The sequence below is a fragment of the Pan paniscus genome, chromosome 23 (genome assembly GCF_029289425.2).
Source record: "Pan paniscus chromosome 23, NHGRI_mPanPan1-v2.0_pri, whole genome shotgun sequence".
Classification (NCBI taxonomy): domain Eukaryota; kingdom Metazoa; phylum Chordata; class Mammalia; order Primates; family Hominidae; genus Pan; species Pan paniscus.
This window is the reverse complement of record NC_085927.1, coordinates 53,700,049-53,725,052: the sequence shown is the minus strand read 5'-3', so window position 1 is coordinate 53,725,052 and position 25,004 is coordinate 53,700,049. Positions and strand designations below refer to the sequence as shown.

At 54.0% G+C, this 25,004-nt stretch overlaps 1 protein-coding gene across 6 annotated transcripts in view; it reads left to right on the top strand.

Annotated features, from left to right (window-relative positions):
• The first annotated feature begins 4,796 nt into the window (after positions 1–4,796).
• PNPLA5 (patatin like phospholipase domain containing 5) overlaps positions 4,797–25,004 on the top strand; it is a 29,483-nt gene continuing 9,275 nt past the window's right edge. The window contains exons 1-9 of one of the 6 annotated variants that reach the window (XR_008622477.2): positions 4,797–5,148; positions 5,542–5,774; positions 6,972–7,037; positions 7,298–7,511; positions 9,182–9,238; positions 10,341–10,526; positions 12,484–12,616; positions 15,221–15,337; positions 18,508–20,030. Coding sequence is in view for 5 of the 6 variants with exons in the window: in XM_055105423.2 (XP_054961398.2) it covers positions 4,956–5,148; positions 5,542–5,774; positions 6,972–7,037; positions 7,298–7,511; positions 9,182–9,238; positions 10,341–10,526; positions 12,484–12,616; positions 15,221–15,337; positions 16,047–16,137 (1,290 nt within the window). In the remaining variant the exon portion in view is untranslated. The other 5 variants (XM_055105425.2, XM_055105423.2, XM_055105422.2 and 2 more) reach the window with 5 other exon arrangements.

Here is a 25,004-nt window from a genome sequence, read left to right as displayed (position 1 = left end):
TGTGCCATTGCACTCCAGCCTGGGTGACAGAGTGAGACTCGGTCTCAAAAAAAAAATTTTTTTTTTAAATAAATGAATAAATACAAATGCTAATATCAGGAAATCTTGGCAAAGGGTAGCCATGAACACTGTACTTTTCTCACAACTTTTCTGAAAATGGGAGATGATATCAAAATAAAAAGCACCCAGGCAGGTGCTGTACCTGGGAAGAAAACGGGGGCGGTGGGCGGGGGGGGGTGGGTAGAAGGACTCTCAAAAAAGAAAAGGTGGAGTCCAGGAGTCCAGGAGGCAGAGGAAAGGCTTGGAGAGGACGAACTAGAGCCGTGTGGCTGGTGAGAGGCAGGGTCTCACTCCATTGCCCAGGCTGGTCTCAGGAGCGGCCCTTCCCCACCTGACTGTCGCCCCTCATGCTTGTGCCTCTGCTGTCCGGGAAACAAGCCACGGTGCACGTGGCCCCTAGTGCCTCCTGGAGGTCACCATGCACACATCAGCCCTCAGTCCCTATCACCAAATAATGGATGCCTGGTCACCCTTCCCCACTTGGTAACACCAAGCACCCACCTTCCCAGACCTGCCCTCAGAAAACCCCGGGTTAGTGGAAGTTGGGTAGCGCCCTGGGCCCCAGCCAGAAGCCAGTGCTGCCCCATGTCCCTCCCCCAACAGGAGCCATTTCAATCCTCCACACCCTCCCCTCACTCTCAGGGTTGCAGTGCAAACGCATGGGTGCCCATTGTCCGCTGGGGCAGAGCAGCAAGTGCTGAGGCCCCTGGCTGATTTTGCACACTAGTCAAACCAGTTATTAGCACCTGTTTCCCAGATTGGAGGAGGGAGCTTTTCTGGGGCTGGGATTGAATCCACTTACCTAAAATTCCCCAGACTTTAGGCAGGCTCCACATTGTGACAGGAATTTAAAAAGAGTAAGTGATAACTAGCACGTACCAGGGACCCTGCTCAGTGTTTTACAGACATCAGTCATCCTTTTCAACCCCAAAGGTAACCTTATGAGGGCCGTCCTGCCACATCTCCACTTGCAGAGGGGAAACTGAGGTGTGTGACACCCAGAGGCCTGTAAGCAATCGGTGAATGTGGCCAGGCCCCAAACATGACGTGCTCGGACCACTGTTCTACTGAGTGGAGTAACGGGGGGACTGAGGCAGGTGCTCTACCTGGGGAGAAAATGCCGGGGCAGAGGGACTCATGGAAAAGAAAAGGTGGAGTCCAGGAGGCAGGGGAGGGGGCTTGGAGGGGACAAGCTAGAATCATGTGGCTGGTGGGGAGGGGCTTTTTATTTTTATTTTTCCAAGATGGGGCCTCGCTTTGTTGCCCAGGTGGGAGTGCAGTACTGCAACCCCGGCTCACTGCAGCCTCCAACTCCTGGGACCAGGCAACCCTCCCGCCTCAGCCTTTCAAGTAGCTGGGACCACAGCTGTGAGCCTGGCTAATTTTTATTTTTGTAGAGATGGGGTCTCGCTTTATCGCCCAGGCTGGTCTGGAACTCCTATTCTTGAGAATTTTCCCTATAGTCATAAGAAATATTGGTTTTTAACCTTATTTTTTTCTAATGTCTTTGTCTGGTTTGGTATCTGGGTAATACTGGCCTCATAGGATATGTTGGGAAATGTTCCTTCTTCCTCTATTTTTCATAAGAGTTTGTGAGGGATTCGTTGAATTTTTCTTTTTCTTTTTTTTGTGGGGGGGGACAGAGTCTCACTCTGTCACCCAGGCTAGAGTGCAGTGGTGAGATCTCAGCTCACTGCAAACTCTGCTTCCTGGCTCAAGTGATTCGCCTGCCTCAGCCTCCCGAGTAGCTGGGATTACAGGCACACACCACCACACCTGGCCAATTTTTGTATTTTTAGTAGAGACGGGGTTTTGCCATGTTGGCTGGCTGGTCTTGAACTCCCGACCTCAGGTGATCCGCCCGCCTCGGCCTCCCAAAGGGCGGGGAGAATAGATGTGAGCCACCCTGCCCAGCCCAAGGCTTATTTTTTAAGCTTTATGACATTCACATGGTCAAGTACGTGGATTGTGAATGCAATCACATTCACATGGGGAAGTTTTTTGCGGGTAAACAACCATGTAATCAGAGCGACCTACGAAGCATTTCCAGCATCCAAGAAGCCCCCAAGCCCCTCCCAGTCACCTCTTCCTGTAGCAGGGAGTTTGGGAGACTAAGAATGTAAGTGCAGGGCCCTAGGACGGACCCACCTGTTGCCCTCTATTGCCTTGAAGAACCTGCAAGGGGCCTCCAGTGCTCTGTGGAAGCAAACCCCACTTCCTTTTGGAGACACTTCCGTGCAAGACTGGCCTCAGGGTGGCCCAGTACGTTTGGTTATGCTTGCTTTGGATTTAGGGAGGTATAATAGAATTAGCATTATTTCCAAGAATGGGAAGCCCAGAGGCCTGGACAATATGGCAAAGGACCGGGTGGACCAGGTGCATCTTCCTTGACACCAGCTCGCCCACAACTGTCCTGTGGATGGCCAGGTCAGGCAGACACAGAGAGGGTAGGAGACTTGCTGAGGGTCACACAGCCAGCAAGCCTGAACTCCCGACATCTTCCCTTGCAGGCTCCTGCCCTTCCTGCCACCTCCCAAGCCACCCCAGAAGTGAGCCTGCCTTGGTTCAGCTGCTGGTTCCAGGGCAGCTCCCTGAGAAGATAGTGCTGCTGGGGAAGGCCGTGCTTCTAGACACTTTCTGCTAGACTTGCCACCAGCCAGACTGTTTTCCCACTTGATGTTGACCAGTCACCCACCCTGAGCTCTGTGCTGCCTGCTGTCTCTGGGGGGCCTAGACAGCCCACACCAAAATGCAAGACCCAATTCCTGAAGCATCAAGCACGCAGAAACTCAGCCTGGCTCCAGGCCTTACGCTTCCTCCCACAGCCCCGCACCACCTGCCCTCACCGCCATGCCTGCTCTCTCCCGCTGGCTGGCTTCTCACTCCTCCCTACTCCTCCCTGCCTGGTGCCTTTGCTCAAACTCTTCCCTCTGTGCCCATCTCCCTTTCTCCCCATGGTGAACCCTTGATCGACCTCCAAGGTCCTGCTCAAACCTTGCTTTTTCTCCGAAACCTCCGGAACATGTCCCCGCTGAACTCCCAGCCCCTGAACTCCTCCCTTCCTGAACTCACACTAGTGGTCCACTGTTCCAGGGAGGCTCAGTCTGCCTCTGGCACAGTCACAACTGTGGGTGAAATGTTCTTGGCTGTGCCTGCTGTGACCTGGTTCCCTCCTGGAGCAGAGTCAGCACATGGCTTCTAATTACCCCCTGCAGCTGGGGCTGGGTCCTTCCCGCAAAGGAGATAGCCTGGGGTACCTGCCACCAGGTGGGTGAGTCTGTGCAGGCCCATGGTCCTTGAGGCAAGGATGCCGCCCCTGGTGTGGGATCAGCAAAGCCCGGTACCACCCACCTCTGTGGGAGGGGAGGCTGGGCTGGCCTGTCCCAGGGTGCCTTCTGCACCCAGTGCCCATGGGCAAGCTGCCCTTCACTCCCAGGTCAAGGAAGAGGTGGGTGTGAAGATAAGAGAAGCAGATCCTCCCACCTCTTCCTCCGAAAATGACCCACCCAGGCCATGGGCTGAGCATTCAGTCCACAAACACTGTGCCACACTTCTTCCAGGCACAGATGGAGGACCTGGCCCTCAAGGAGCTCACATGAGAAGGCACTGATATGTGCCATGTGATTAAAGCAGTAACACAGGGACGGGCGCAGTGGCTCCTGCCTGTAATCCCAGCACTTTGGGAGGCTGAGGTGGGCAGATCATCTGAGGCCAGGAGTTCGAGACCAGCCTGAGCAGCATGGTGAAACCCTGTCTCTACCAAAAATAACAAAAATTAGCTGGGCGTGGTGGTGCGTGCCTGTAGTCCCAGCTACTTGGGAGGCTGAGGCAGGATAATTGCTTGAACCTGGGAGGTGGTGGTTGCAGTAAGCCGAGATTGTGCCACTGCACCCCAGCCTGGGTGACAGAGTGAGACTCTGCCTCAAAATTAAATAAATAAATAAATAACATAGCGGTTGCCATTGATTGTGTGCCACTTGATTAAAACAATCACCGTAGTAGCCATTGTTTGTGTGCTTATCCAGTGCCGGGCGCTATTCCAAACACGTTACTTGCATTAACTCTAATCCTTACCGGTCCTATGGAGTAAGTAATGTTATTATCCCCACTTGATGGATGAGAAAACTGAGGCACAGATCAGTTAAATTATCCAGGGTCACCAGCCAAGACATTCTGGAGCCAGAATTGGAGCCCAGACAGCCCTAATCACTACAAACCCAAGTTCTTGCAGCTTTGCAGTTTATAAAGCACTTTCCAATGGATTGATTAGGGGAGGAGGGAGGAGGTGGGATGTTTGAGCAGGCTGTAATGGTAGGTGAGGCCTGGAGAGCGGGTGAGCCAGGGGAAGGTGCAGTGGTGCTGGCTGGAGCCGGGGCTGGCCCCGAGACCTCTCTTGCGGACTTAAGCCTGGTTTGACCCCAAAGACCAGGTGTCCTGGGTTCGACTCTGCCACTTCCTGGCTGTCACCATCCTGGGCTGCGCCTCAGTTGCCTCATTTGCGTAATGAGGACTGGAATAACATCTGCCCAGACTACCAGAGATCAGGCAAGATTTGGTCCCACTCCCCTGCCGTGTCACCCAGAAATCTATGACCCGATGCGGATCCGGGGCGGGCGCGTGGGGGCGGCGCCAGCGTATACACAGCGCGCGGGCACTTCTGGGGCACACCTGGCGCACAACTGGAGTGGGGGCTGATCGCGACCCGGGGACTTCATTGGCTGGGGCGCAGGTGACGCAGCCCGGGGGCGGCGCAGGGAGCACCAGCACCAGCCCCAGCCCGGCTCCCTCCAGAGCCCACATTTGGGCCCAGCCCCGTCCAAGGCTGCATCCCGGCCCTATCCCGGGTCACGGAGTGACCCTTCCTCGTCCCGATCACCCCGCCCGGTCCACCCGCCATGGGCTTCTTAGAGGAGGAGGGCAGATGGAACCTGTCCTTCTCCGGCGCCGGCTACCTGGGCGCCTACCACGTGGGCGCCACCGAATGCCTGCGCCAGCGAGCCCCGCGTCTCCTCCAGGGCGCCCGCCGCATCTACGGTTCCTCGTCTGGGGCGCTCAACGCAGTCAGCATCGTCTGCGGCAAGTCGGTCGGTGAGTCCCGGACCGCGGGGGCGAAAAGGGGCGGGGACAGCTTAATGAAAGCGGATTGAGCCCAGAGACGCTGGTGCCTGGCGCTGTGCTCTGCGCCCTCTACCCCCGGCACAGCCTCACTTAATCCCATGAGAACATCGAGTGCTGGGGACTAGGTGACCCCCATTTGCAGAGGAGGGATCGTGGCTCAGAGCCAGAAACTCTGTTTCCCAGGTCGGCAGGGCAAAAAGTGAAAAGGTGAACGGATCATTTGAATCCGGGGCCAAGCCCAGAAATTCTGAGCTGGAGTGGGGAGGACCCCGCTCCCACTGCACCTAGGAGGGCAGTGGGGGTGTGGAGGGACTGGCAGGACCCCTGGGCCCTGAGGTCTCCCTTTCCCTGCCCCCACTGCAGACTTCTGCTGCTCCCACCTCCTGGGCATGGTTGGGCAGTTGGAGCGGCTGAGCCTAAGCATCCTGCACCCGGCCTACGCGCCCATCGAGCACGTCAAGCAGCAGCTGCAGGACGCTCTGCCCCCCAACGCCCACGTCCTGGCCTCCCAGCGGCTGGGCATTTCGCTGACCCGCTGGCCTGACGGACGCAACTTCTTGGTCACTGACTTCGCCACCCGCGATGAGCTCATCCAGGTGTGGGGTGGGGGGTGCCCAGGGCTTGGCTGGTGGGCGGGCTCCATCTAGTCCAGAGTGATATCCAGGTACTTCCCCGTCAGACGTTTCTGCAGGGGCGGAAGGAGGGAGGGCGGGTGGACCTGTTTGTAGGTGAGGAAACTGAGGCCCAGAGAGGGTCGGCAGGGTGGGTCTGGAGACTTTCCAGGTTGCTGCACACAGAAGGGTCTGGCTGGGGCCCGGCAGAGTCAGGCTGCTGAGTCAGGGCCCCCACAGGGACTGCTCTTTCCAGAGGGCAGCTGGCTAGCCCCAGCCTCCACCCCACTCCATCCTCCCGCCGCTTTTTGGCGGTGGGTTGACATTTATTGAACACCTATTATGTGCCAGTCACTATTCTAGGCACTGTGACTGTAACAGGGAGCAAAACAGACAGAAACCCTTGCCTTCCTGGGGCTTCTATGCTCAGTGGTTCTGGGGGGCAGGCGGTATCGATAATGAACTCATCTCCAAGTAAGGAGGTAAGGAACCATCCTGTATTGAAATGAAATAGGATGTCTAAAAAAGATGCTTCACATACACCCTGACACTATTATTTGCCAATAGTGTGCACGCGCACGCTCAAGTGCAGGCACACAGTGTGACAACCAAAAATGTCTCTGACATTGTTAGGTGTCCTGTAGGGGAGAAAATCACTCCTAGTTGAGAACCACCAACCCAGAGCTTGCAAACTTTTGAATATAGGACTTTGTCTCACGGAACCCTTGGAAACGTCCCAACTCTCTCTGGGAGGTGCAGAACCCATCCTGGCCCTGACCAGATGGAGATGCAGGTGACAGTTTTGTTCCCACAGACTGATAACAGTCACGGCAGCTAATGTGTACTGAGCACCTACTATGTGCCAGACCCCATCCCAACTGCTACACAGGCAAGGAGTCTGGGCCACTCTTTGGGGTCCCCGGCTGGCTTCCTCAGGAGCCTGCACCTGGCCTCCTTCCCTGCACACCCACAGAAAGAGGAGGTGGGTGTCAAGACAGAGGTGCTCCAATCCCTGCTTCCCTTGGAGAGCTTGGCTGGGAGGTGATGCCTCAGCTCCCTCATCTGGACGTGGGACTGATGACACCTCCTTTGCAGGCTGTTGGGATTAGAAACCGTGCCTAGGGAGGTTCTGAATGCAAGAAGCATGCATAGTTGTGTTCCCGCTGACTCTTCTCTTCCTAGGCCTTGGTCTGCACCTCATACTTTCCTTTCTACTGCGGGCTGATCCCCCCCGAGTTCAGAGGGGAGGTGAGTGCACTTTGGAACCCCATTCTGTGCTCTGGGCAGCCTGGGGTGCACACCGTGGAGAGGTGCTTGGGTGGAGGAAACCAGCGCTCCTTGAACACCTACTGTGTGCCAGGCCCTCCCCCTGCTCCTGGGGGGCGTTCAGCCTCCTGGGCTGGAGTGGCCCTGGTGACTCAGGGACAGCTGGAGGGTCACCGGCTGCAGCCAGTGTAGGAGGCCCTCTGAGAGGGCAGCACCACCCACCTGCTCCCCACAAATTGCAGCGCTACGTTGATGGGGCTCTGAGCAACAACTTGCCCTTTGCGGACTGCCCCTCCACCATCACGGTGTCACCCTTCCATGGGACAGTGGACATCTGCCCCCAGAGCACCTCCCCCAACCTGCATGAGCTGAACGTCTTCAACTCCAGCTTCCAAATCTCCACTGAGAACTTCTTCCTGGGGCTCATATGTCTCATACCCCCCAGCCTCGAGGTAGGTCTGGCCCTGTGATGGTGTTAGAGGCTTGGCCAAGGTCAAGGGCCCCGTGAGTCAGACTCTGTGTGCTCCTAACCCCCACTGCCCCCCGAGCCTGAAGGCAGTTACAACACATGTCCTGAGTCTCACAGCCAAACACCTGAATCCTAAGCTTGGGGTTCAGTTGTGTCCTTACTGTTCTTGCTGCCCTGAGCCAGTGATGAATGAGGACTGGCCCCATGTCAATGGGACACACTCACGCCAACTCTGCTCAGCTGGCCTTTGAGCAGGGCCTTTGCCTGTGCTCCTCTGGGCCAGGGTCTATAGGCAGGTACCGTTATCATTTCCATTTCTCAGGGGAGGACGCTATGGCTCAGAGAGGTTAAGCAACTTGTTCAAAGTCACACAGACTGGAAGCAGCAAAACCAGGATTCAGACCTAGAGCTGGCTCAGGCCCATGCTCTTGACCACTGTCCTTGACTGTGGCCAAACTGACCATCCATTGTAGAGGCAAGGCACAAATGCAAAGAAAAAAATGAAGGAAGGGTTTTTTTACCCCTTGGTATTTCTGGAAAACAGATAATTTGACAACTATTGAAATATACTCCTCCTGGCCGGGTGTGGTGGCTCATGCCTATAATCCCAGCACTTTGGGAGGCCAAGGCTGGCAGATCACTTAAGGTCAGGAGTTTAAGACCAACCTGGCCAATATGGTGAAACCCTGTGTCTACTAAAAATACAAAAATTAGCTGGGCATGGTGGCGCATGCCTGTAATTCCAGCTACTCAGGAAGCTGAAGCAAGAGAATTGCTTGAACCTGGGAGGTGGAGATTGCAGTGAGCCGAGATAGTGCCATTACACTCTAGCCTGGGTGACAGAGTGAGACTCCATCTCAAAAAAAAAGAAAAAAAAAAAGGAAAGAAAGAAACACACACACACACACACACACACACACACACACACACACACACACACTCCTCTGCCCCATCCACATCCTGGCTCTTCCTTGTCCCTTCTACCTCTCAGGTTTGTGTAGTGCTTTCTAAGTCACGAGACAAAGTCACGTCCATTTACTCCGGTACTCCCCACACCCCTGGGCGGGCAGGAAACCCCAGCCCCATTTTCTAGATAAGGAAGCTGAGGCACTCAGAGAGTTGGCACTGCCATGCTGAAGTCTCACAGCAAGGATGTGAGGGGGACAGCACCCTTTGCCACCAGTGGGACTTTAATCAGACAGGCAAGTGGGGCTCCTGGTTGCTCAGCCCACCTCAGTGTGGTACTGGAAGTGAACATCGAAGGGGCAAAGGGAACCCCCTCCACTGCCCTACAAGGGGCCAGACAAAGTCCCAGCCATCCCAGGCCTTGTTATCCCATTTTCCAGAGACAGAAACTGAGGCAAGAGAGGGGAGGGGCTGGGGCAAGAGCAGCCAGGGTGTCTCAGGGGGGAGATGCAATGGTCCTGCAGGGACAGAACTAGCCAAGCAGATCTGTTCTGCCTGCAGGCCTCTGGCCCCTCCTGCCCAGTGCTAAGGTCCCCAGGGGTCCCTGAGCCCTGTTGAACGGTCACTTGGGGAGAATAGGCTGGGCTGGGACTATCTCCAGTTGAAGATAAGTCTCTGGCCTGTGACATCCACTCGAGGGGCAGGTCCAGGCCTTGCCCGTCCCACCCTCGCCCTGTGTGTTGGCAGGTAGTGGCCGACAACTGCAGACAAGGCTACCTGGATGCCCTGAGGTTCCTGGAGAGACGTGGTAGGTGGCAGTCCCACAGTGGCTGGGGATCATGTCCCACATGGTGCCAGGTAGACCCTGCCTCTTGGGCCTTTGAGCTGCTAGGGACATGGGCTAACTCAGTCTCTTCCTCATCATCTGCTCTGTGCTGGACCTGAGCTGAGTACTGGGGACTCAGAGAAGAATCACATACAAGTTCCACTGTTGAGCAGCCTGCAGCCTGGTACAGGGGGACAGACTCAGAGAGAGACAACCCAGGGAGATGGGTGTAGTGACAGAGGGATGCTCAAGGCTGTGGGAGTCCAGAGGAGGCATTGGACTCAGCCTGGGGGTTGGGGGTAGGCAAGGAGGGCTTCCTGGAGGCAGTGACAGATAAGCTGGGTTTTGACTAGTTATGAAGACACCAGCAAAATTGAAGATTCCAGCAAAAGAAGAGGGCATTCTAGGCAGAGGGAAAAACAAGAGAGAAGGGACAGAGGCAGGCACCTTGAGGGCACATAACTCAATATGGCAGGAGGGGTGTGTGTGTGTGTGTGTGTGTTCATGGGGCAGTGGGTGTGCCAGAGAGGTCTGGGCTGGAGAGCCTGAACATCATCCACAGGACAGAGCTCTTCAAATTGGTGCAACAGACATTCAGACACAGGCCACCTGGCTCCAGAACTCATGTGCTCAAGTCCTACGTTACAACCAAAAACACACAATCAGGAGGCATTTGGCGAGCGCTTAATATGTGCCCAGACGTGAGCTTAAGCTTTATGTATTTATCTTGTTTAATTCTCAGAGTAACTGTATAAAGCAGGTCTTACTTTTCCTTTTTTACAGAGAGGGAAACTGAGGCAAAGGGCATTGGGTCACATAGCTTGCAGGTGGTGGAGCCAGAATTCGAACTCTGGATTGTGTCTTTGGGGTCTGGGCTCTGATAAGCCACTCGAAAGTGGGCAGGGAGCAGGGCAGAGCAGGGCCAGGGGAAGGCAGAAGGGAGTCATCCGGAATAAGCTGTGGGCCCGTCCCACAGCACAGTGGATCCCCAGAACTGGGTTTGGGCACTGAGGGATGTGGGCAGCATGGGGCGCCTTGGGGAGGCTCAGATGCGTGACTTATCCTCTCCCTTCCCCTGACCCAGGACTCACCAAGGAACCAGTGCTATGGACGCTGGTGTCTAAGGAACCCCCAGCCCCGGCTGATGGAAACTGGGATGCTGGCTGTGACCAACGCCGGAAGGGGGGCCTGTCTCTCAACTGGAAAGTGCCCCATGTGCAAGTCAAGGATGTACCCAACTTTGAGCAGCTCTCGCCAGAGCTGGAGGCTGGTAGGGACTCTACCTGCATTTGCTCACCTACCAGGGCCCTGCACTCAGGGTCCCGGGCTCAGGGACCCTGCCTTGAAGGCACTCGTGGTCTGGAAGAGGACAGGACTCATTTACTGAGCACCTACTAAATGCCAAGTGTGGTACTATGGGCTTTTCACATGTGGCATCGTTCATTCTTCCCCACAACCCTGGGCCTAGGCATTATTCATACCCACTTCACTGATGAGGAAACCAAACCTCAGAGAAAGGAAGGGACTCACCAAGGGCTCAGAGCCTGCAACTAGGGGATTTGAACCCAAGCCTGTGCCTGCGAAAGCCAGGTCTTTGCCCACTGCCCCGGAAAGGGCGGGAGTGTTGACAGACATAGGAGAGGCACACACAGAGGGTTCTGGATTCCCCAGATGAAAATGAACTCATTTCATCCTTCCAACAACCATCTGAGGATAGTACAGAATTGTTCTCATTGTACAGATGAGGAAACCATAGCACAGAGAAGTTAAGCGACTTGCCCAAGGTCACACAGTAGCAAATGGCAGAACTAGGGGTTCTACTCGGAACCATTTAGTCTGCCCGCCTGCTGTGTGACTAAATGTCACAACTGCAACAACAGGAAAGTACAGAGTCCCACAGGCACATGTAACGATGGTGGGGGGTGACTTTGAGCAGCATCTAAGTGAAGCTGGAAAAGAGATGTTGGCCAGGCCAAGAGGCAGAAGAGCATCGGGGAGAGGGCATGGCACGTGCAAAGGTCCTGGGGTTGGTGAGGGACAGCCAGGAGGTCCCTGTGGCTGCAGCATGAGGGGCAGGCAGCAGAGGTGAGCTTGGGAGGCTGGCAGGGTGGGCAGGTGGCCTCAAAAGCTGTGGGAGGAGCGAGTGAGGTGGGCGGGAGGGGGTGGTGGACCCAGCTGGGTGGGAAGAGGCTGAAGGGGTGGGAGGCTGGGAGGAGAGTGATGGCGGTCGAGGCCAGATCAGGGAGAGTGGGGTGGGCAAGGGGATGAGGAAGGGGGCCCCTTTCCATGCCGGAGACCACACGAGGACGTGCAGAAATGGGCGGGGACCTGTGCCGAACCCCTGAGGTCCAAGCTTGGGATTCTGGAACCCGGCAGTGTGCCTGTAGCCACATGGGGGCACCAGAGAGCTGCCTTGGGTGGAGCACCAACTCCTGGGCGCTGCGCCCTCGCCAGTTGGGAAGGGAATTGTGAATCTCATCTCTAATCCTCACCTGCCTGCCCAGGGAGGAATGTCCTGCTGGGATCCCCAGTTTATGGAGAAGGAAGCTAGGACTCGTCCTAGGACACTCGGCAGGTGGATGTGGAGCAGGGTCTCTGGCCTGTGCTATCTGTGAATCCTCAAATGCTCCGTCTCCAGAGGGCAGTGGCCAGAGTGGACGTGGTGGCCCGAGCCGTGGCCTGGGCTGTGTCTGGAGGCTGGGATTTGGGCTCCGGCTCCGTCCCAGCCCAGATGTTGGTCCCTTCCACTCTGGTCAGGTCAGTGAATAGAGGACCCAGGAAATGGTTGCTGCGGTCATAGTTGCAGCTGTGGTTATTAATAACACTGTCGTGTTACTGTTATTGAGAGAGTGTGGTGAGAGCATCTGTCCCAGCCTAGCAGGCCACAGACTTTCTAGAGGGGCAGAAGAGGTAGAAACAACTCAGGAGCCTGAGAGTCCTCAAGTCCATCCTGGCCCTGCCACTTCCTGTTGATGGTCCTTAGGCAAGTCACTTCTCCACTCTGAACCTCAGTCTCCTCATCTATGAGAGGGCATACACCACTTGTCTCATGGACAACGATGAGCGCAGAGCTACCTGCTGGCCTGTGGTGGGGGCTTGCTCAGTGTTGCTTCTTCATCTGCAGAAGGTGGAGGGGGTGCAGTCTCTTACTGTGTGAAATGGGGGGGCTCAGGTTGCTGGCCCACAGACTCCAGGTGGGCAGGGCCATGCCAGGGCTTCTCTTGCAGCACTGAAGAAAGCATGTACGAGGGATCCCAGCCGGTGGGCCCGCTTCTGGCGCTCGGGGCCTGGACAGGTGCTGACGTACCTGCTGCTACCCTGCACACTGCCCTTCGAGTACATCTACTTCCGCAGCAGAAGGTAAGGCTCGGCCAGGGGGCCTGGGAAGGGCCTGGCTTGTGGCGGAGACTGGTGCCCATGGCAGGAGGGGCGGCTGGCACACTGGGTGGGTAAGGCTGGGCAGGGTGGGGGGAGCCCGGCTGGTGTCCCCACACTGTGTGGTGTTGACTGCATGACTCAGAGCCTCTGTGATCTCCTCTGCAAAATGAGACTGGTGGAGAAGTAGCATGGGGGGTACGACTGGAAGTCGGGGGCTTCCTGGTCGGCCTCCTGGGCCCTACACTGTCTCCGTGACCTTTGACCATTGCTCCACCCATCAGAATCTCAGGTTGGCTGTGTGGCTGGGGCTGGGTCTCTTGAGTCTCAGGCTGGCTGTGTGGCTGGGCCTGAGTCTCTTGACCTCTCTGGGCTACAGGTTTCTTTTCTCTTCTCTTTTCTTTCTTTTCTTTTCTTTTTTTTTTTTCTGACAGAGTCTCACTCTATTGCCCAGGCTGGAGTGCAGTGGCGTGATCTCGGCTCACTGCAACCTCCGCCTCCCAGGTTCAAGCGATTCTCCTGCCTCAGCCTCCTAAGTAGCTGGGACCACAGGTGCACACCGCCACGCCCGGCTAATTTTTTTGTATTTTAGTAGAGGCAGGATTTCACCTTGTTGCCCAGGCTGGTGGCAAACTCCTGAGCTCAGGCAATCCACCCGCCTCGCCCTCCCAAAGTGCTGGGATGACAGGCGTGAGCCACCGCTACAGGTTCCTTTTCTGTAAAACAAGCCCCTTCCAAGTCAGGCCGGCTGTGGTTAGGCTCTCAGTAACATTCTGACTTGCCGGTTAATGTGCCCGTCTGCGTCAGTTGTTCATTCATCCCACCAGCAGTTGCTGAGGACCTCTCAGGGGCCAAGGCCTGGCTGGGGGCCATGGAAGCAGCCCCGACGCAGACCCAGCTCCTGGCCTGGTGGAGCTCACGACCTACAAATTATCACACACTCACCTGTAACTACAGCGCCACCTAGAGGTTCTCTGGGAGAGGTCTACACTGGCTTCCAGCTGCGCAGCTCAATCTAGGGACTCTCTGGCCAGGGAAGGCTGCCCGGAGGAGATGACTCTTAGGCTATAATCTGAAGGATGAGTCAGCGTCCACCAGGCAAAGAGGACAAGGAGAATGTTCTCGGCAGATGGAACAGCATGTGCAAAGATCCAGAGGCAGGAGGGAGAAAGGCCCATTCGAGGAGCAGGAAGGGAGGCCAGTAAAGCTGGAGCCTCAGGGAGTGTGCCGTACACGACGCAGGGGAGGCTGGTGGGGCAGACGCACCGAGCTCTGGAGCCAGCTGAGCGTGGTCTTTGTCTGGAGAGTGGTGGAAAGGCTGGGAAGGGTTTAAGCAGGGAGGTGTCATGGGGGGACCTGTATTTTTAAAAATTCTCTGGAAGAAGGTCTATGATGGTGAACCACAGGTCTCTGTCCTGCTCAATGTTGAGTTAATGACTGGGTCAGCCCTGCTGTTTAAATTGCCAGTGGCCCAAAGCCAGGAGAGAGCTTTCTACCGACAGATTCTCCTCACGCTGAGCTGTTTACGGAAACCACAAGTTGAAATCCAAAAGTATAAATGTAAAGTCCAACCTAAAGTTAAAAAAAGAAACTCACTGTGTGAGCCCCAAAGGGGAGCCTGCCCAGACCACAGGGAAGCTCACTCTTGGTATATTTCACAATACATATGTTCAACACATAGGTTGCATTAATAGAGGCAGGAGGTCCAGAGCAAGGGAGGTGACAGTCCAGCTTATGTCTTGCCGTCACACCACACTCTCTGGACTGCATGCCTAGTTTGAGGTCTGGTGTAGGGGCCCCTCCAAGGGTGCTGTGGTGCAGGTTGACGCCCTGCAGTGCCCAGTGTCTGAGGTGTCCGGCCAGGGCTTTCTCAGGCCTGGCCGCACAGGGCTGTGGCTCTGCAGACAGACTCATGCTGTCTCTCCTCTGTGCTGGGATAACACGCAGTTCCAAGGACCCTGAACCTGGGGCTGGCTCCATCATGGAGGCAGTGGGGAACCACGGGGACATCTTGAGCAAGAGGGGGCTCTGTCAGCTGTGTTTTCGGAGGGCCAGCAGCTTCTGAGAGGAGAGTGGACGAAGGGGCATGGGATAGGGAGGGCAGGGGCTGGCTGGGAGAGAAGAGAGAGAAATGGACGGCGATAAGGAGGACATTAGGAACTATGGGTGAGGTGACTGTCCTCATTTGACAGGTGAAGAAACGGAGGCCCAGACAGGTTCCCTGACCTGTGCAGGTCACCCAGCTGATGGGCAGGGAGGCTGGGCTGTAGCCTCAAGCCAGCCTGACCCCAAAGGTCCACCCTCTCCCTCCCTGCGCTTCCTACTTGTTTCCTCTGGAGTCAAGGAACCTAAGGCCTGGCCACCTCTGCCAAGTTCAAAGTCCATTTTGGATCTTTCCAACCCTGCAGGTGCCCCTGTGGCTCTGACCTGCTCTGCAACAGTGGCCAATGCTGCTGGCCCTTCTTCCCTAACCTGGGCAGCCCTCAGGTGCAGGGCTCCCGGCTGTGCTCTGGGCCTATGGGGAGGGTGGGCTTGGTGGGGCCACACCCCAGGCTCACCTGGGCAAAGCTGAACTGCCCCTTCCTCCAGGTTGGTGGTGTGGCTGCCCGATGTGCCGGCGGACTTGTGGTGGATGCAGGGCCTGCTGAGGAACATGGCCCTCGAGGTTTTCTCCAGGACCAAGGCCCAGCTCCTTGGGCCCATCAGGTGAGGTGGGCAGAGGGCAGGGATGGAGAGGGGGTGGCTGTGCTGGGGGGAACGCACCAGCTGCTTCCCTGGACCCTGGGTAGGCCATCCATGCCATCTGCCTGCCCACCTGCTTACCTGCGTCCCTCTGGCCTACTCATGCAGCCATTGGCACGTGTGTTGGTCACTGCTGTGCGCCCAACCTGTGCTAGACGCTCTATGACAGTCACCTTGGTCAGTCAGCATGACCTGCTCTATGACAGTCACCTTGGTCAGTCTGCATGACCTGCCAGGTGCAGTCACTGGGCCACCCATGGGACAGGTGCCTCTTGCGGCTTCACCAGCTCCCTGCCAGTCCTCCTGCCATTGTTCCAGATGTCCCCACGTGACCTTGGACGAGGCTGGCCCTGTGTGTGGTCTGGCCTACAGTGGCCTGGTCCCTCTTCTCTGACCAGCCCTCCAGACTTGGGGGGTCCCGTGTGGCCCTCCCCCACCCACTCGACAGTTATCTGTTTAGCAGGGACATCAGTGCAGTTCTCTGGGGAGTGGCCATCCCAGGACCTCCCTGACACTTCCAGCTCAGCCACACTGAGGGCCACATGTCCTCCCTCAGAGCAGGATTTGGGGGAAGAGTGACCTGGGTTCACTGTGGCTGCGCCTGCACCCATGTGGTTTCACCTACCCTTCCCGAGCCCCAGGCATTTACCCGTGACTTCTCCTCCCTCCACAGCCCTCTGGCCACTCGCATCCTGGAAACAAGCCCCCTCCAACCCCAGATAGCTCCTCATAGAGAGGAGCTCGGGCCCACCCACCAGGCCTGAGGGGGCCGAGCAGGGCCAGCCCAGTGACTGGTGTCCCTTGATTCCTGCTCTGGCCTTTGTCCTGTGTGCCCACATCTGCCCCAGCGGGAAGAGGCCCTGCCAATCTCCGTGGAGACCCTGCAGCTTGGAGCCCGTTCCTTGGGGCGCAGCCTGTCAGCATGTCCCCGGTCACTGTGTACCCAGGTCACCTGCCCTCCCTCTTGCCCCGTCTCATCAGGGAGAGAAAGGAGGACAGCCACAGAGACACACGTCTTACTTTCAGAATTTCCACGGGGGGACTAGGAGGGCAGCATTGCTGGGGAGAGGGGGCTCCTGTTCTGCCGTGGAGCTGCCCACGGAGCACCTCACAGAAGATGGAGAAAGTGCCTGATGCCTGCGTCAGAGACCAGAGGAGCCAACTGAGATGATGGGGTGGGGGTGCTCCCCCCAGACTCTTTCTCAGTCCTGCAGCGGCCCTTGGGGGTGACCCCCGGCATCTACCCCACTCAGGAAACCTTGACTTCTGACTTCCTATCAGGTCCAGAGGGTGGAAGGCCCTGGCAGGAAGCAGGAAGAGGAGGAGAGGGGGGTCTGGGTCTTTTGAGGATCCCAGCTGTGGGTGCTTCTGTTGGGCCCAGTGGCCCCTGCTATCCCCACAGCCTCATCCCTGCAGAAGGTTTGTGACGTAGCTGTGCCTGTACCTGGGGCAGAGAGGATGCCAGGGACACTAGGCCTCTGGCCTCTCCACGAGTCACTGCTCTCCCCATTGGCAGCACGGGACCCATGCTGTGCCCCTGGCCAGGCCCTGAGGAAATGCTCAGCCTTGGTGGAGATGGGGAGGTTAGAGAGATGGAGGCGTGAGTGAGAACGGGAAGCAAAGGAATACACGTGGGAACTAAAGAGAAAATGACCAGCCTGGGCAGCATAGCAAGACCCTGTCTCTAAAAAAAAAATAAAAACTTAGCTGGGCATGGTGGTGCATGCCTGTGGCCCTGGCTACTTGGGAGGCTGAGGATGGAGGATCATTTGAGCCCAGGAGGTCGAGGCTGCAGTGAACCATGGTCACGCCACTGCACCCCAGCCCAGGCAACAAAGTGAGCCCCTGTCTCTAAATAAATAAAGAGACAATAAGCCACTCATTCATTCTTTCATTCATTTATCAGCTTATGCTTAGTGAGTTATAGGCCCTGGAGACACAGCCTTGAAGAAACCTTAATTCTGGTGGGCGTGCGGGAGCAGATGCTGAACAACAAATGGGAAAATGTAAATATGAGATTTTTCCAGGATTGGTGGGGCCGTGAAGAAAACAAGATCGTGTGAGAGTGAGGCAGGGTGGGGGTGAGAGCAACATTGGCCCGGGTGGCCCAGGAAGGCCTTCCTGAGGTGACAACTGAGCTGAGACTGAGGATGAGAGGCTGGGTTTTGCAGGTGAAGGCAATGGCAGGTGCAAAGGCCCTGGGGTGAGCCTGAAGGAGGGAAGGGCTGGCAGTGAGTGGGGGTCGGGGGGAGCAGGGCAGGCAGGGGCTGGGTCAGGAAGGCACTGTCGGGGCATGGCGAGGAGTTTGGTTTTGGGGAGCAAATGTGAGAAAAGGGAGCAAGCAGAGGAAAGGAGGGCCCAGTGCTGCAGTGGGATTGGAAAAGGAGGAGGAAGGGGCAGACAGTGAGCATGCAGGAGGCTGTCCCCTTCCCTCCAGGACCCCCTGGGTCTGAGCAGGACTCTGCCCCTCTGGCCATCTCCTGGGTGGGGGCAGGTACGGACGCTGTCCCTGAAGCAGGAAAAGGCTGTCCCACTTGGAGCCAGGTGGTCCGCGGCGGCTCCCACAACACTGTCTGCAGAGCTGGAATGCTCTATGCACTGCCCCCACCCTCAGCAGCTGGGTTTGGGATTTCCTCCCCCAGTGCAGAGGGGAAACCTGGCCACCTGGGTCACCAGGTGAAGGATTTAGAGGCCTTTAGGAACATTCTTGCTCCCTGTCCTTTGTCCCTTGTCACGGACACAGGCCTCCATGCCCACAGGCACTCAGCCTCCCTTGATCACCCCTCCCTCGTCAGTTCTTTACATAGCAGGGGCTTTGACCTGTGCTTTATCCCCATTGCTTCGCTTTGTGACTTAGACTGGGGAAAGATAGTTGGCCCCTCCCACCTCCCTCTCCATCACCCTCCTTTGCCAAGCAGCGTGTGGGGAAATGTTTCTGGCTCAGATGGTTGAATATCTCAATTGCTTACAACATTCTGCTCTGAAAACGTCTCTTTGATCTCTATTATATGTGGCTTATGCGTCAAAGTTATCTGCTGGCAACTTGACAATGGCAGAGTCCGTTCACAAGCATCCCTGGCAGGACTTCATTGTTTTTAAGCACTTCCCTGGTTTTTATCTTATTTAACTCTTAGACTTTTGCTCACGTGGTGCTAAAATCCAACTGCCTGCGTCTTCCCCATGGATCCCAGCTCTGCACCCTGGACCCACAGACTCTGCTTGCTCTGCCTGCCTGGGGAGAGGGGACGAAGGGTGTTGATCTTCTGAGGTCACTCTTCTGCATGGTGAGCAGCTCACACCTTACAACCACTCCTCAGGGACATCGCCAACCCAGTGATGCTGTTCAGGGAGCTCCAGCCCCATACCCTGAGTTTGTTCACAACCTTCTGGGAGCATGGAGTCCAGCACTGCCCCAGAGGTGATATGACCAGTACTGTTTCTAAATTGTCTTTCACCTCCCACCTCCTGACCACTGCCTCTATTAATGTAGCCTCAGAATGAATGAGCTTGACCTGGCTTATAGAGCCATCATCTACCATTGGTGTCATGCCCTTCCTGGAGCCTAGAGGTGGCCCAGCTGACAGCCTAGGAACCGAGCCAGGTCAGAATCCCCAACTTGTTACCAGTATCCTCCTGACACAGCCCCACATTATGGAGCAGAAAAGGGATCCTGGGCTCTGAATTCAGGCTGACCTGGGTTTGAGTCCCATCTCTACAAGTCAGCATTGATGTGACCCAGGGAAATTCCTCACCTCTCCAGGCCTCAGGCCACTCTTGGATAGAATGGAGATGATAACACACGCCTCATGGAATATTTACTTGATAAAATTAAGTGCTCATGGCCGGGCACGGTGGCTCACACCTGTAATCCCAGCACTTTAGGAGGCCAAGGCAGGCAGACCACTTGAGGTCATGAGTTCAAGACCAGCCTGGCCAACATGGTGAAACCCCGTCTCTATTAAAAATACCAAAATTATCCAGGCATGGTGACGGGCACCTGTAGTCCCAGCTACTCAGGGGGCTGAGGTACGAGAATTTCTTGAACATGGGAGGCAGAGGTTGCAGCAGGCCGAGATGGTGCCACTGCACTCTAGCCTGGGTGACAGAGTGAGACTCTGTCTAAAAAAAAAAAAAAAAAATTAAGTGCTTACTGCAGACTATATCAAATGATGGAGATGACTGCTCAGAAAGGGGCAGTGGGGAGTGAAGCTGTGTTAATTACATTTCACAGCGTGCTGGGCACCAGACTGGGTGTGTCACCCGCTGGGGGCCTCCTGTGAGCCTCACATCAGCCCCCGGGTGGAGAGTAGTCCAGGCAAAACACAGAAGAGTTGCCACTGGAGTCCAGATCTGTGTGATGTCAGACCTCTCTCTGGCCCCCGTATCATGGTCTCCCACCAAGTCTGCTAAAGTTCTGGGTCTTCCACCCTCTTCTTTCCCCTGGTATCCCAGCCAGAAACCTCTCTGAGCCCTGGAGCCCTGGAGCCCTGGAGCAGCTATGGCGCCCGTTTGTGGGCCACATTCCTGGGCCTGCTACAAGCCTCCCTGCCTGGCTTTCTGAGCACCAGTTGTGTGCTGGGTGTTTCCTGCTGCCTGAGACAGATCCCTTCCCCAAGGAGCTCCTATGCCTTTAATGCTGTCTTCATGGAGGTAACAGGTAATGCAGCCCTCACAAGTACACATCACCTTGCAGTTTACAAAGCCCATCATCTAAATCTCACTGCAACCCTGAGAGGTGGGCATTATCCTCCCCGTTTTATGGGTGAGGAAACTGAAGCTCAGAGAGGCAAGTGGCTGATCTAGAAATGCCCGAGTCTGTGCTCCGGGCAACAGAAAGATCCCCGACTATCACAGCTTCATTGTGCACCTGCTCTAGGACACTGAGCAAGTCTTTTCCTCGATCAGCTCCTCAATTTCTTGTCATGAAAGTCAAGGGTTGGAATAGCTGGTTTCTAAAGAGCCTCCAGCTCCTCTCCGAGCCCATAACACATGTAATAAATGCCACCATGTCAGGGGAAGGAGAAATGATTTCAGGACGGGATTAGCCACAGAGGAACTAGTTTCTGAACTGGGTCTTTATGGATACTAGAATATGAGTTGGCAGGGAAGTCATTCTGGAAGGGAAAGTGCAAGTGCAAATGTAGGATGGCGGTGACCCACAGTAAATTAAACTGACAAGGAATCTGAGGCTAAGAGAGCTGAGGTTCCTTGTCTCGGGTTATACATTCAATGGTGAAGTTTGCATTCAAGCCCAGGGTAGGCTGTGCTTCCGCTGTCTGGATACTAGAATTCTGGGTCAAAATACTGATGCTGAGGGCTCTTCTGCAGAGATTCTAATGTAATTAATCTTGACCTAGACCTGTCTTGGCAGGAGTGTGCTTGAGGCCTGTGGTTCCTGAGCACTGGTGTCCTTGGGGACCACCCCATTGATATGACCACCTGCCTGAGCCAGTGCCCTGTGCTTCAGACTTGCTCCATGTCATCTGTGGGAAGGGGGCTGCTATATGCCCATCTGTAGCTGGAATCACGTGATGCTAGTAAAGCGCTGTCTGCCCCAGCCCTATGTCCTGGTGTATTAGTCTGTTCTCATGCTGTTATGAACTATCTGAGACTGGGTAATTTATAAAGGAAAGAGGTTGGCCGGTCGTGGTGGCTCACACCTGTAATCCCAGCACTTTGGGATGCTGAGGTGGGTGGATCAACTGAGGTGAGGAGTTAGAGACCAGCCTGGCCAACATGATGAAATCCTGTCTCTACTTAAAATATAAAAATTAGCTCAGCATGGTGGTGGGCACCTGTAATCCTAGCTACTCAGGAGGCTGAGGCAGGAGACTTGCTTGAACCTGGGAGGCAGAGGTTGCAGTGAGCCGAGATCGCTTCACTGCACCACTCCAGTCTGGGTGACAGAGCAATTCTCAGTCTCAAAAAAAAAAAACAAAAAAACAAAAAAAGGGAAAGAGGTTTAGTTGACTCACAGTTCTGCAGGGCTGGGGAGGCCTCAGGAAAGTTATTACAATTATGGCGGAAGGGGAAGCAAACATGTCCTTCTTCACACGGCTTCAGGAAGGAGAAGTGCTGAGCAACAGGGGGAAAAGCCCCTCACAAAACCATTAGATCTCATGAAAACTCACTCACTATCATGAGACAGCATGGAGGTAACCACTCCCGTGATTCAATTACCTCCCACCAGGTACCTCCCATGACATGCGTGGATTATGGGAACTACAATTCAAGCTGAGATTTGGGTGCGGACACAGCCAAACCATATCATTCCACCCCTGGCCCCTCCCAAATCTCATGTGCTCCCATTTCAAAACACAATCATGCCTTCCCAACAGTCCTCCAAAGTCTTAATTCATTCCAGTATTAACCCAAAAGTCCAAGTGCAAAGTCTCATCTGAGACAAGGCAAGTCCCTTCCGCCTATGAGCCTGCAAAATCAAAATCAACTTAGTTATTTCCTAGATACAACGGGGGTACAGGCATCGGGTAAATACATGCATTCCAAATGGGAGAAATTGGCCAAAACAAAGGGGCTCCAGGCCCCATGCAGGTCCAAAATCCAACGGGACAGTTATTAAACCTTAAAGTTCCAAAATGATCTTCTTTGACTCTATGCCTCACATCCAGGGCACACTGATGCAAGAGGTGGCAGCTTTGCATCCCATGGCCTTGGGCAGCTCCACCCCTGAGGCTTTGCAGGGTACAGCCCTGCTCCTTGCTGCTTTCATAGGCTGGTGTTGTGTGTGGCTTTTCCAGGCGTACAGTGCAAGCTATCGGTGGATCTACCATTCTGCAGTCTGGAGGATGGGGGCCCTCTTCCTACAGCTGCACTAGGCAGTGCCCCAGTGGAGACTCTGTGTGGGGGCTCTGACCCCACATTTCCCTACTGCACTGTCCTAGCAGAGGTTCTCCATGAGGACTCCACCCCTGCAGCAGACTTCTGCCTCAACATCCAGGCCTTTCCATACATCCTCTGAAATCTAGGTGGAGGTTCTCAAACCTCAATTCTTAACTTCTGTGCACCAGCAGGCCCAACACCATGTGGAAGCTGCCAAGGCTTGGGGCTTGCACTCTCTGTAGCAATGGCGTGAGCTGTACATTGGCCCCTTTTAGCCACAGCTGGAGTGGCTAGGACTCAGGGCACCAAGTCCCAAGGCTGCACACAGCAGGGGGGCCCTGAACCTGGCCCAGGAAACCATTTTTCCCTCCTAGGCCTCCGGACCTGTGATGGGAGGGACTGCCAGGAAGGTCTCTGACATGTCCTGGAGACATTTTCCCCATTGTCTTGATGACTAACATTTGGCTCCTTGTTACTTTTGCAAATTTCTGTAGCCAGCTTGAATTTCTCCCCAGAAAATGGGGTTTTTCTATCACATCATTAGGCTGCAAATTTTCCAAACTTTTATGCCCTGCTTCCTCTTGAACACTTTGCTGTTTAGAAATTTCTTTCACCAGATACCTTAAATCATCTCTCTCAAGTTCAAAATTCCATAGATCTCTAGGGGAGGGGCAAAATGCCACCAGTCTCTTTGCTAAAGCATGGCAAGAGTCACCTTTGCTCCAGTTCCCATGAAGTTTTTCATCTCCATCTGAGACCACCTCAGCGTGGATTTCATTGTCCATATCACTATCAGCATTTTGGCCAAAACCATCCAACAAGTCTCTAGGAAGTTTGAAACTTTCCTACATATTCCTGTCTTCTTCTTGGCCCTCCAAACTTCCAACCTCTGCCTATCACCCAGTTCCAATGTCTCTTCCACATTTTTGGGTATCTTTATGGCAGCACCCCACTCTCTGTGGTACCAATTTACTGTATTAGTCTGTTCTCACACTGCTATAAAGAACTACTCAAGACTGGGTAATTTATAAAGCAAAGACTCAGTTCAGCAAGGCTAGGGAGGCTTCAGGAAACTTACAATCATGGCAGAAGGGGAAGCAAACACATCCCTCTTTACATGGAAGCAGGAAGGACAAGTGTGGCGCAAAAGGGGGAAAGCCCCTTATAAAACCATCAGATCTTGTGAAAACTCACTCACTATCATGAGAACAGCAGTATGGGAGTAACTGCTCCCATGATTCAATTACCTCCCACTGGGTCCCTCCCATGACACTTGGGGATTATGGAAACTACAATTCAAGATTTGGGTGAGGACACAGCCAAACCTTATCATCTGGCTATACTAGTCATTCCTAGGCAGAGGCCTCAACCCCTCTGAGCATAGCATCCCATCCATAAATCTAATCATGTACACTAACTGGATATTTAGTGATGTAAGGGAAAAATCATTACTTCTTAGATGTGTTAATGTATTGGGAATATGTTTTCAAAGAGCTCTTATCCCTTGGAGATCCATACTGAAGTATTTATGAATGAAATTACAGAATACATGGGGTTCGCTTCAAAACAATCTGGATATTTGGGAGATGATAAAACATGAAGTGATAATAGTTGATACTGGGTGATGAGTATATAGAAGTTCATTGTCATTTGAATGATATGTAAAAAAATAGAAGTTCATTATACCATTCCCTCTAATTTTGGATGTGTTTGACATTTCTATAATCAACAAGTTCTTAATCCTAAAAATTTGATAGTACATACAGATACTTGTCAGTGAAGAGTCAAATGCTGTAAAATATTTGAAGTGATTTATTCTGTGACAAATATGAGTGATCAATGGGCTGTGATGCAGCCCTTAGGAGATCCTAAGAACATGTGCCCAATGTGGTTGGGTCACAAGTTGGTTTTATACATTTTAGGGAGACATAAGGCATTAATCAAGACATGTAAGATATATATTGGTCAGGAAAGGCAAGACTAGAAGCGGCTGGGTGGGGGCTTCCAAGTCAGAGGGCAGTTTCAAAGATTTTCTGACTGGCAATTGGTTGAAAGAGTTATTATCAATAACAAGGAATCAATAGAAAGGAATATCTGGGTTACGGTAAAGGATTGTGGAGACCAATGTTTTATCATGCAGATGAAGCCTCCAGATAGCAGGCTTCAGAGAGAATAGATTGTAAATATTTCCTATCAGATTTAAAGAAGCTTTTCTCCCTTCTGAGAACTGGAACAAGACAAGAATGCCCACTCTTACCACTTCTCTTCAACATAGTACTGGAAGTCCTAGCCAGAGCAATCAGACAAGAGAAAGAAATAAAGGGCATCCAAATCGGTAAAGAGGAAGTCAAATGGTTGCTGTTTGCTGATGTTATGATTGTATACCTAGAAAACCCTAAAGACTCCTTCAGAAAGCTCCTAGAACTGATAAAAGAATTCAGCAAAGTTTCCAGATACAAAATTAACGTACACAAATCAGTAGCTCTTCTATACACCAACAGCGACCAAGCTGAGAATCAAATCAAAATTCAACCCCTTTTACAATAGCTGCAAAACAAAACAAAACAAAGCAAAAAAACAAAAACAAAAACAACTTAGGAATATACCTAACCAAGGAGGTGGAAGACCTCTACAAGGAAAACTACAAAACAATGCTGAAAGAAATCATAGACCACACATGCAAATGGAAATGCATCCCATGTTTGCGGAAGGGTAGACTCAATATTGTGAAAATGACCATACTGCCAAAAACAGTCTACAAATGCAATGCAATTCCCATCAAAATACTGCA